Source organism: Nannobrachium achirus (genome assembly GCF_963921795.1).
Source record: "Nannobrachium achirus genome assembly, chromosome: 8".
Classification (NCBI taxonomy): domain Eukaryota; kingdom Metazoa; phylum Chordata; class Actinopteri; order Myctophiformes; family Myctophidae; genus Nannobrachium; species Nannobrachium achirus.
In genome coordinates, this window is record NC_137817.1 from 40,276,546 (window position 1) to 40,288,789 (window position 12,244).

The window sequence follows — 12,244 nt, forward strand, 5'->3', positions numbered from 1 at the left end:
GTATATGGGCTATTCAAATGTCCTCACTCAAGAATTTAAAGCGTCATTTAAAACCATTCAGTGCAGTTAAGGCACATTGTATTTCCCAGCGCTGAGTGCAAGGTCAGTTTGCACCAATAGCCGATGAGCGATCAATAGGAGATTTGAATTTAGAGAGCCATAGCCCGGAGGGGCTATGGCTGCGTGCGCGTGCGCGTGTGTGTGTGTGTGTGTGTGTGTGTGTGTGTGTGTGTGTGTGTGTGTGTGTGTGTGTGTGTGTGTGTGTGTGTGCGCGTGTGGTGAAGTTGGGGGGGGGGGGGGTTAGGCGGTGCACAGCCTCACCACCAGGGATAAGCCCACAGGCTCAGGGAGCAGGCCTATATCCCTCCAACACCCCCATCCGAGCCTTAGGCCATGAGCCGTGCACACATACACACAGCACCCTCCAACCCCCTCCCCAAGCTTGGTTAACTCTGAAGACCATGATTAATTCATGGTGGATTACAGTCCGGAGGCAGGGGAGAGAGCCGGGGTTGCACAACGCAGGGTTAGTCAGATAAAGGCTTCTTTCCTCTGGATTCAGACTCCAATACCACATCCTGCAACGTTCACACAATACTAAGCATTTCTTCCCCCCCCCACTCCCTGCAAAGATCACACCTCGTACATCCGCATTGTGCTTATTATCATTGCGGTTGTGAGTATTGAAATAAGTTGAGAAATATGAATAAAACTTTGTGCCACCTTTGTGATGCCCCCCCCCCATCCCCATTCCCTGTAGTGAATCTGTAACGTGGCACTTCATTGGTAAGAATGCAGGACCGGGGGCACAGCTCACCCTTACCCCTGCACCCCTCACGCTATCAGAGCCCACCACAAGAACAGTAAGCTGCAGGGAATCATAATAATGTAGGAGTGAGGCTAATAAAACAGTAACAAGCCAGAGACCCGCGGTCATGGCAATTTCATCATTGTCCTTCACAGTTGCGGAGCTAACTGCTTATGATTACTGGACGACCTCGAGAAAAAAGGGTGGGGGAAGAATGCACCCCCCCCCCAACACCCACCCCCACCCCCAAAGAATCCCTGGTAGAAGTCGCATAGGACAGAAGAAATGGTATCAGCATAACTGGTGAATTCATTCTCTGCACTTAATAGCACAACTCCCCCTTGTGTCGGCTGCGCGGAACCCAGTCCAGCCATCTCCCTGTGACAGGGAGGAACTGAAGTCAGCGGAAAAAAAACAACATTCCTTGTTATTTAAATCCCTGCTGTGTGCCATTCATGAATTGTTCTTTTTAAAAACTCAGAGAAAACGAGAAAACTGGGCAAACACGGGCCATCTGAATCTGAGGCACTGCAGTGGCGACAAAAGTAAACATTTGTGCATTTCATCTGTGGTATGTTTCTACAAAATGCTGTAAGGGGTCTGCAGAAATTCCCCTATATTTCATTTCTGGGATTTATACAGATTTCTGGGAACGTATACATGGAGAAGCGCACGTGTCTGCCGCGAGTTTCAACAGCAAGCCGGCATACCGTCTCAGTTTTCAGCTCCATCACTCAGAATTAACAAATGTTTACCTGTCATAATGTCTACAAAGGCCAATCATTTCACACCCCAAATGAATAGAAAATTAGACAAGTAGACGCAGTGTGTTCATTATCAAAGTGACTGACAATGGACTAATAAGTCTCCCGAAGGGAGCCCAGTGTGATGTATGGTTTTTGGCTGACAGTCTCTGTGATATTGTGAGGGTAAATTATAACTGATCCAAAGAAGAATATGTTAAAATTCAAATTGTATATTTTCTAAGTTTTATTAGAAACACATTTTTTTTGTTCGTCAACATGTTGTATTTATACAGTGAAATGGTCTAATATGCACAGGAGGTCACATAAGCTTAGGTTTATTGGAACAATAAAAGACATATCATGAGGGCTTGATATTCAAAGAGATGTTGTAGCAACTCACTGCATATATCACCATCAATTTTTTTATAGTTTGGATATTTTTATCCCCTTGAATACACAAAAATAAAACCTGTCTAAGTATGCCATATTAACAATTGTATGAATGTTTCGTCAGCAGACTAAAAAAAACTTAAGAAGTCAGTTACTCATTGTTGTAACACTTACATTTTCTCTCAACACGTTCTGCAGATGATGGTGCAAAGCACGTTAACTGTATTTGTGCTATCTTTTTTTATTTGGCAACTGTCTACTTACTTTTTTCTTTTTTTTTTCCCTTTTTTGTAAACAACATCTTGTACAAACTAGCACAGTGAAACACAACCCCAGCAAACGTGTTTTTATCTTTTGTTTTCATACAATATAAATGAAATCAATACAAAAGTTTGGTTGGTTGCTTGGAACTTTTTTTTTTTTTTAATCTTGGATGGAGAGGTTCTAAAACGTGTTTCGATGCTTCTGGACTCCTGAATTTAAGAGATTTACGTAAACAGTTGACTGTTCTAAGTCCCCCCCTTTTTTCCAGAACCCCAGTAAAAGATTTTTAGAAGGTAGACTTCATTTCAACAACATTTCAAGTTGGCTTCCATTTTAAATAAAGGGTTTTACAATCCGTCCGCAGAGCGTTGTTGTTTAGTGTTTGCCTTTTGAAGGCGTCTTTCTTCAGATTTTGGTGGACATTTCGGAAAAACAAAATCAAAAAAATCAAAAAGAAACGACGAAGAGGAAGGAATAAAGTCGTCCAGATTAGAAGAAAAAAGAAAGGTATTTTCCTCCGGCCTTCGGAAACATATATTATGTCAAAAAGGTCATTTAAGTGTCAATATGGCAGAGCCTTGAGAGGCAAAGAGGTCTGAGGAGCGTCTGAATAAATACAAGGGACACGTCTAGTGCCTTAAATAGAGTCTGAGAGCCACTCAGCCTTCCTAGGGTGCCAGGGGCACACGGCCCGCCCTCGGTCCTCCCTTCTTTCCTTCTGTAAAGCTGTTGAAGTCTTTGACAGTAGCTAATGATGTTTTTCGTGTTCTGGACATACTAGGAGATTTCAGAACGGTTGTTTTTTCCCCCCTCGATGGTGTGTGTTGCGGAGGTGCAGTGGCTGTGCTAGGCCACTGACAGGAGTCAGGAGGGGTCAGCGCCATGGAGGGCGGGGGGGCCCTGGAGGGGAGGCAAGGAGGAGGAGATGGGAGGGGGGGCTTTCGATTCAAACAGTCTCTCCCGGTTTCTTTCCCTTTTCTTATACGCCACAAAGTCCAATTTCCGATTCAAGAGGGTGAAAAAAAAGAAGCAGCCGAGACATCAAACACAATATCAAAGGAAAATGTTTCACAACTGCATGGCACACGCACTTTCTCATCCCTCGGAAAAGGAACAAAAGTTCATATGGGGAAAATAAATAAATAAATAGGAAATGAGCCCCCCGATATACCTCCCAACCAAAAAAATAAAAAAATAACACCATGGCCCCCTGTCCCTACTTTCCCCCCCGAGGAGGCAGCACCACACACCCCCCACATCACCCATGCCAGACTCCCATAATACTGTATCTCCCACGGTCTCCACGGAGGAGTCCCGGCTCTAAAGCTACCAGACGGTGCCCTCGTTCATTTCCGAGGGAGCGTGAGACAGGTGGTTGCTGTATCCGCCGTTGAGCGACAGTGAGGTAAAGGGCGGGCTGGGGCCGAACACCTCCGAGGACATGCCGTGCAGGGGGCCCGGGATGCCCGGCTCCGGGCTGGGAGAGTCCCCCGGGTGGTGGGACATGATGTCGGAGAAGCGCTGCACTTCGCTGGAGGGGTGGTGGCCCGGCAGGGGATGGTCCATGCCCCCGAGGGGGGTGCCCGTGGGGCCCGACGAGGGCACGAAGGGGAGGTCTACGGGGGTCTGGGCCTGCGAGGACGGAGGCCCCTGAGGAAAGAAGTCGTAGTTCCCTCCCGGGCCGTAGTATTCGCTTTGATAATCTGCAAGATGGCATGAGGAAAAAATCAAGGTTAGGGGCTGAAAACAACATGTGCGTATGTGTGTACATGTGTGGATGTGTGTGGGCATGCGCGTGTGCAATCCGTGCATGCGCGCGCGCGTGTGTGTGTGTGTGAGAGAAAATAATGTCAAATATATTGAAGAAATTCATTGAATTTACATAGGCTGTGTTGTGGAGAGGGAGAGAGAGAAAGAGAGCGAGAGAGAGAGAGAGAGACCCTCGCCATGCTACATTAGTCACAGAGCACGTTACACTTAAATCAAAACTGCAATTGGGTGGGGAGAACAACGTCGCTGCAAAATTAATTAAAATGGGGACCATTTCATCAGCGATTTTACCTACTGAGACTGATTTTTTCATTTCAGCAGAATATTATTAGACTTTTGGTTCAACAGAAGGGACAAAGGCCCGAAACACAATTCGTATTCTTGAAAATTTAACAGCACCACCATTTGAAAGTATTTCAAAGCGGAGACATAAAAGCAGAGCAAGATATCAAATTGCTATCAATTTGATCAAATTTAAATTAAATTGAACCTGCTTTTTGATAAACACTGAATGTGTACAATAGACATATCAGCAAGAGCAGGACACACGCTTTATCAAGCCATATTTGATCATAGCCTACAGCTGCCTTTGGTTCTTGATAATACATAGGCCTACAACCTTCATCCTTCATGTAGGCCTAATAACATTAAAGACATCTATCAAATGAATCCAAAGTACCATATATAATATGTTTACAAATATCCCAGTAAAAAACTAATGTGTACAAATGTACATTTCTTTCTTTCTTTTCTTTTTTTTCCACATTTGTACACTCTCTGAGATTAATTAACATTGTGTTACTGTGTACTGAGTTATAATCAATGTTTAGCCTACTCTATGAAACCTTAAGGAAGGACATATTAAACATTTCAGAAGGAAACAAGCGCAAGCATTTTACATATAGCACGGTAGCAGCACCATATTATTTGGCATTGTGTGTATTGCCAACAATATAGGCGAATGTGTAATTGGCTCCTTCCCAAGGTGATGGGGTCATTTAACATACTACTATGCTATCCCACACCAGATAAAACGTTTCAGTAACACGTCATTAATATCATAAAACATCTGCTAAGTAATAATAGCCATTATAGGCATTACTGGCCATGCCTCAAACAAAAGAAAGAAAGCTCAAGGAAGCTCAAATCATCACTCAATTTCTCACAACACTGCAGGAAACAAATAATTGTTCATTGAGTCGATAGAATCTCTCTCTTACCTCCGTAGTAGGAGAACGGTCCGTTTGGGATTAATTCCCCGGGCTCCAATCTGTCTACCAGCGTCCTCATCCGCCTCGGGCTGCGGAAGAACGCGTGTCGTCTCGCGCCCAGTGCGCTGAGCTGCTTCATGCGTCTCTCTTTGGACCGTCGGTTCTGGAACCATACCTGGGAATGCAGATACAGGCGTTTTTTAGACTATAGATAACAGAAAACGGCGTTTGAACGTCAATATAAGACGCCATTTTGAATGAGAAAGGGGAGGGAGATCCCTTGCTTTTAGGGTCGCCAGCCTCATATAGGCATAGGCAAGGTTAGAGAAGAAAAAGAAAAAGAAAAAAAAAGAAGAAAAAAAAAGAAAAACAAATCGCACAAAAACAAATAGAATATATATATAGACTATATATATATATATATATATATATATATATATATATATATATATATATATATATATATATGCTATTTTGTTTTTGTGCGATTGCAGGGCAGCCAACACAAGTGCAAATAGGCCTACAGTAGGCTACTTTATGAGCAAACGTAGCCTATAGCCAAGCCTATAATAAAATGTTTCTATTGCCTGTGGCACAGATTAGGAAATGTGTTCTACTTAAGAAACAAGTCACATCAAATAAATATTTAACCAAACAACACAGAGAGAGCAAAGGCTTTGCGTAAAGGTCTGACTCTAATAAGAAGAAAGAAACGGGGAAAAAACCCGACATGCTCCAGGAGGCTATTTGTTTCTATAAAAAACAGCACAGTTATGGACAGTCAAAACAAGCATCAACATGACCTGTAGAGCTGTAACGCTATACATTATGTAAATCAGCGGTTCCCAAACTTTTTAGCTCAAGACCCAAAAGAGAAATTAGACGTTTGCCCCGGCCGGGACCCAAAATAGTGAAAACAGCAGACTACAAGCTCACACTCTTGTGAGCTTGTAGATTGGCTATTTTCACTATACTTCTTAAACGTGTTTCTTATGGAAATCTTATGGAATTTCTTAGATTTTTCTTTTATTTACACATGAAATTATTTGGAAAAATCATTGCATGTTTATTTTTTATAATTTTTTGAGAAAACATTTTAGCTTTTTTTTAATGTTTTGTAAATCATAATATTTAAAAACAAAATGTAATAAACCAAAAATTAAGGGACCCCAAAAAAATTGGGTCCACGACACGACCCACAAATGGGTCCCGACCCAGTGTTTGTTGCAGAACCACATGTAAATAGACACGGGTTGTTTGCGGGCAGCAGGTCTTTTCTGCTATAATGACTGGGCTGACGTGCAGCGCGCTGGTCTGGTCTTATTGTAGCGAGGAGGAGATTGCGCCCTAATTACCGTCAAGAGGAGACTCCGATCTAACCTCTCTAATGATCTTTTAACCCTCCATTTACTCCCGACTGGGGGGGGGGGGGGGCGAAAAAAAATCTCCAATTAATGTTTAATAGGAGGGTTGTTACTGATATGTTAACCACTGGCTCTTGGAGGTTATTATTTCCCAATCTATACGCGTTCCTCCATCCAATCCCTTTCTTTTTTCTTTTAATTATGGACGGTCCCTTCCCAGGCACATATTAAATATCATACACTGACACTTTATTAGTGTTGTGAGCTGAAGCACCCTCCTTCATCTGGCCGCCAGTCTGGCCTATTGGTTATATTTAGACATCCACACAACTGGTCACCGTGCCCGTGCACCGTGACCGCTCTCTGAAACAACACTTAGGCTATATGTTTTATTGTGCAGGCCTAGTCAGCGTTTAGGACGAACGAACCGCGGTGTTTTATTTTTTTTACACCCCCTTCAGATATGAATGTGAAAACTAACAGTTATAAAAACCTATTATCAATACAAACTTTAATTTGATTTAAGTTCACATGATTAGTGCATTTATCTGGCAACAGTATTAGCGATATCAACTTCGTTTACAGTCTACATTTTTGACATTATAGTATACATAACATACTATAACAGGATAAAATAAAATAAAAACATATTAAAAATTCAAGCCAAAAAAAACAACAACCAAACATATAATATTAATATTAGCCCAATAATGGGCCTAATAATAATAGGCCAAATAATAAGCTAATAACAGCAACAACAACGGTACTAATAAATGCATGATAACAACACAATCCAGAATAGATGCTCCGGTGTTAAATGTAAAACCGCCCCCCCCTCTAATCCACGGGATAAGGAGGCGATCTGAAGACCCCTGAAACAGATTCTCTGCCTTTCCACTCGACTGAAAACGTTCACAGCGTGGCTAAATGTGGTCGCATAAACGTGATGGCGAGGCCGTGCCAAGGCTCCCGCCGCCTCCCCCGCCCCGCCAGAGCGCCAGTTGGCGTGTTTGCCCGCGATCGCCGGCCAAGAATCAAAAATAATACCCATATAAATTACCCTTTCCCCAAACAAAACCCAACGACGAGCCGATCTTTAGCGTAATGAATTCAACGTGACCGTGTGATTTCAAGGAACAACCCTTATCCTTTGGAGGGTAAATACAAATATATATAGGGGAGAGAGCACACACACAAGCACACGCACACGCACACGCACGCACGCAAGCACGCACAAACGCACGCACACACACACACACACACACACACACACACACACACACACACACACACACACACACACACACACACACACACACACACACTAGACACTAGAGATCGTGAGAGATCTGGGTGGCATGCAGTGTTTTGTGTTTTGTGCCCAGGCCTGTCCGTGGCAGTGTGTTGTTGACAGAGTGCCCAAGGCTGGGGGGGGAAACGAATGCCAACAAAAGACCCCCATGCACCAGCACCACCCTCCTCCTTTTTAGCTCCGCCACTCGGGGAGATGCTTTCCATAAAATATAAGCTGCTATATCACACGTTTTAATGAGCGTGTAACACCTGAACAAAAAAACTAAACACACACACACACACACGCACGCACGCACGCACGCACGCACGCACGCACGCACGCACGCACGCACGCACACACACACACACACACACACACACACACACACACACACACACACACACACACACACACACACGGTGGCCAGTAGTTCCCAAACATTTTAGCTCAAGACCCAAAAGAGAAATATTAGACGCTATATTGCCCCAGTATAAAACCAGTGAAAATAGCAGCTGGCGCCGCGTTGTGAACTTGTAGATCGGCTATTTTCCACTACTTCTTCTTAAACATTTGTTTTCTAATTTAAGGAATTTCTCTTCGTTGCTTTTTGTTTTTTTCCCCATGAAAATCTTAGCATTTTGGGAAATGTTTTTTGAAATAATAATGGTGCTAATTAAAAACGAAATGTAGGAAACCAAAAATTAAGGAACCCCATAAAAATATGTCCGTGACCCACAAATGGGTCCCGACCCAGTTTTTGGAAACCAGTGTTGTAGTGCCCCCCCCCCCCCCTTTCCCCCGTGCCCGCAACACGCACACTTCCCCAAATCAAGCGTCCTGCATGAACGCATGATGAAGCCTTGCCTTTAACCCTTTCGTGGTATTCCTTGTTTTTCTCTCTCTCTCTCTCTCTCTTTTGTGACGGCGGAGGGGTCGTTATTTACCTGAATAACTCTCATGTTCAGCCCCGTCTCCTGGGCCAGCTGTTCCCTGATATGTCTGGTTGGCTTCGGCGTGGCCGCGAACGCCGCCTTCAGCGTCTCCAGCTGCTTGGCCTTGATGGTGGTCCTGGGTCCGCGCCGCTTACCGCCCAGGTTCTGGTCGTCGTTCTCGTTGTTGCCCGCCTCCTTGTCGGACAGGGCGGCGATCTCAGAGTCCTTGACGTCGTCCTGCAGCTGGTCCTGCGAGTCCGGCGATAAGCTGGGGTCGCTGCACGCCGTTACTGCACAGCAAAACAATACGATGGATGAGGGCACAGAAAATAGTCAGATGCCAAATCACAGCGCGTCTCTCCAGACAAAAGCACTCTATTTTTTCATTATAGTGCAAGAATGATTAAACAATTATTAAAGATTGCCCATATTTGTGCACATAACATAATAACAACTACAACAACAATAATTATATATATATATATATATATATATATATATATATATATATATATATATATATATATATATATATATATATAGTGTATAACAAGGTTATTATTATAAGATAAATTGTGATGAATGGGATTGCCTTAAATAAAATAGCTAAAATTGCATTTTGGAGATATAGGCCTAGTCTACGTTATACATGTCTCAATAAGCCATATATTTCTGGTGTGAGACTGTTGTTTTTGTTTCTTTAGAGGGGTTTCTGTGTTCATGTGAACGCAGCACTAGGCCACGGTCGCCCCGGCTCCATTATGATACATGATCATTCCACAGAAAACGGTGGGGCTTAACGCGTCACATTCATCACAATTTAGCTCGGTGCACACGCCACATCATGGAGCCCCATTTTACCCCCGCGCGTGTCTCATACCTGAGAGGAGGCTGGCGTCTTTTACACTCGCGTTGCTTAGGTAATCGTCTTTGCAGACGAATTTGTTCTCGTCTATGATGTAGAGCTCCTCTCCGGTGGAGAGCTGCTTATTGCACATCATGCAGGTGAAGCAGTTGAGGTGAAACACTTTGCTCCGCGCCCTCCGGACCAGGTCGTTTGGCGAGATGCCCTGCGAACAGCCCGCACACTTTGTACCAAACCGCCTGTGATGGGAAACACAAAGATATACAAACATGAGAGTACAGCACAGGCAACCATGTAGGCCTATCTATTTCTTTATAGAGAGTTAGAAAATCACATGGGGGATAGGATAGTTTTTTTCCCCTTTCTTTCCTTTTTTTACTGTGTTGGTTGACACAGGGGTGAAATATTGACATAAATTAATTGTAGCACCAAATTAATTCTGTGGTTGTGTAAGATTCAACCAAGTGTTGCTTTGCCAAAAAACACATTAAAACGGCAAAATAAAGAAATTTGGCATTTTCAATTAGGCCTATACTCCCTTATTATTTTGTAAATAAATAAATCTTCAACATGATTCTGAAGTGAGGATGGAAATACAGTTAGTTGCATATGGAGATTGAGTGGTCCTCATTTTATGCCGTTTAATTGCACAGCACAGCACACACACAACAAGCCATACAACCCTCTTATTAATCGTCCTAAAGCAATCCACATGTCCCTGTCCAGGAAACGGCCGATCCACAGTAGACGGGTGTTAGAAGTGTGTATTGAGTGTGTGGTGTACACTGCTTGTTGACTGCAAGTCTGTGATTGCTTTGTCTGAGTGCTTGATCTTTTTAACTAGTCTACTATTCAAATCCACTTATCACGTCCTCCTCAGTCGAGCTGTGCAAACACACCCACGGCCCCGAGCAGATAGTTTTACCACCATGCCACGCCGGGCCTTATAGCCTGGGCTATTGACTCTGCACGGCTTCCCTGGCAGGCTTGGATCTTGTAAGCAAAGTGCGATTTCCTTTAGACCCCCCCCAGCCGCTAACGAGTACACACGCGTACACACGCGTTTAATGTTGCCGTCCCTTTGTTTTGCATGACAATTCAAATTAACAGCCGTTTAATTATGGACCTCCTAATCAAAGCTGAGGTTCTCACCTCCGAATCCCCATCCATTCACGCCCGCGGGCAACGTTGGTCCTCAACACATAACCTATGTTGTTTGAAATGCGTGCTTTGAAAAGGTGTGATCCCAACACCAAATAAATAATCCACGGTTCTGTGTGCACAACAACCCAGCGTGGCATAACTTCATTTGTGTCAAAACAATATCGCAATTGCCCATGTTTTTGTCCTGTGCATCAGGCTGTCTAGGCCTTTACCCTGTCTGTAAAAGACGGCATTAAAGTATTTGTTATTAGGCCTAAATAAAACAATAATTTAAGTTTTAGTTAAATAATATATAGGACAGGACAATTTCATATAGGCTACACAAGGACAGGCTTATTACAAAATGGTTGCGTACTTGCGTTTGACAACACAATATGGGGCGCTACCCTAATTTTCTTTGTATTAAAAAAGAGAAAAAAATATGTAAATCTATTAAAAATAATAAACCATTACTTGTATTTATTATAGCATATACATTTAATTTATGTAGAACCACTATTTTAATTGACCACTTATAGCCTATTGTTATTAGCCTATTATTACACCTATTGTTGTTCTGATTTGTTGTTGTTGTAGCTGATGTTTTTTCTATTCCTTTCCCTGCAACATCTGGGGTTTGGTCTAAAACATTGATAAAGGCACTGTCGTCTAATTTACATTTGAATGTGCATTTTAGCCTGCCTGATTTTACCCGGTCATTGTCGTGAAAAGTGACGGTAACAAAACAATAATAACAACAACAACAACAACAACAACAACAACAACAACAACAACAACAACAACAAAAGATGAACGATGCCATCACGTCTCCACAATCTTACCTAAAGAAGTCGTTTTTGCAGTATAGTTTCCCCTCTCGAGAAAAGCACTTTTCAGTCAAATTGCATTTACACTCGCAGCACTGAACACACTTGACGTGCCAGGCTCGGTCCAGCACATTGAGGAGAAACCGGTCCAATATAGGCCTCTCGCAGCCGGCGCAGTGCACCATGGTCTTTGGATGTGCACCCACAATGATAACCGTGGCTGGTTCTCTTGTCTCTGTGATTTGAACAGACAAACAAATCAACGGAACAGGCCGGGCATTGACTGTTTATCGCCGGGAGTGTTTGGCTCCTTTTATTCGCTCGGAGGTCCTGGGTCAATGTGCTCGGAGAGGCGGTCGATCGCAGGTGTCACCACGGATTCCCTCCCTGCATGCGTAAAACCGCTTGCCGTGGAGGTCTAGGGTCCAGCAGCCAGGACAGGTCGCCGACAGCTGATGATGCCCAACACGTCCTTCTCAGGTGTGAGGTAGTAGTAGCCTATACCAAAGAGATCAGTCCTCCTTCGGGTCCTCTGCCATACGTGCAATACGCATGCAGAAGATGAATGAAAACCAATCAAAGGCAAAACAAAAACATCAACCCCCGATCTGAAGACCGGCTCAGCTTGAG

The 12,244-nt window shown here is 43.5% G+C and overlaps 1 protein-coding gene across 1 annotated transcript; it reads right to left on the reverse strand.

Moving 5' to 3' along the window:
* Positions 1 to 3,534: 3,534 nt before the first annotated feature.
* Positions 3,535 to 11,814, reverse strand: lhx1a (LIM homeobox 1a; the record flags this gene model as incomplete). The annotated part of the gene is made up of 5 exons (XM_080731652.1): positions 11,630 to 11,814; positions 9,660 to 9,883; positions 8,792 to 9,069; positions 5,199 to 5,364; positions 3,535 to 3,911 (listed from the first exon to the last, which is right to left on the reverse strand). Exons 1-5 carry the CDS (start codon positions 11,797 to 11,799, stop codon positions 3,535 to 3,537), a joined length of 1,215 nt encoding a protein of 404 aa, XP_080587778.1. The 5' UTR covers positions 11,800 to 11,814.
* Between the last annotated feature and the right edge of the window lie 430 nt (positions 11,815 to 12,244).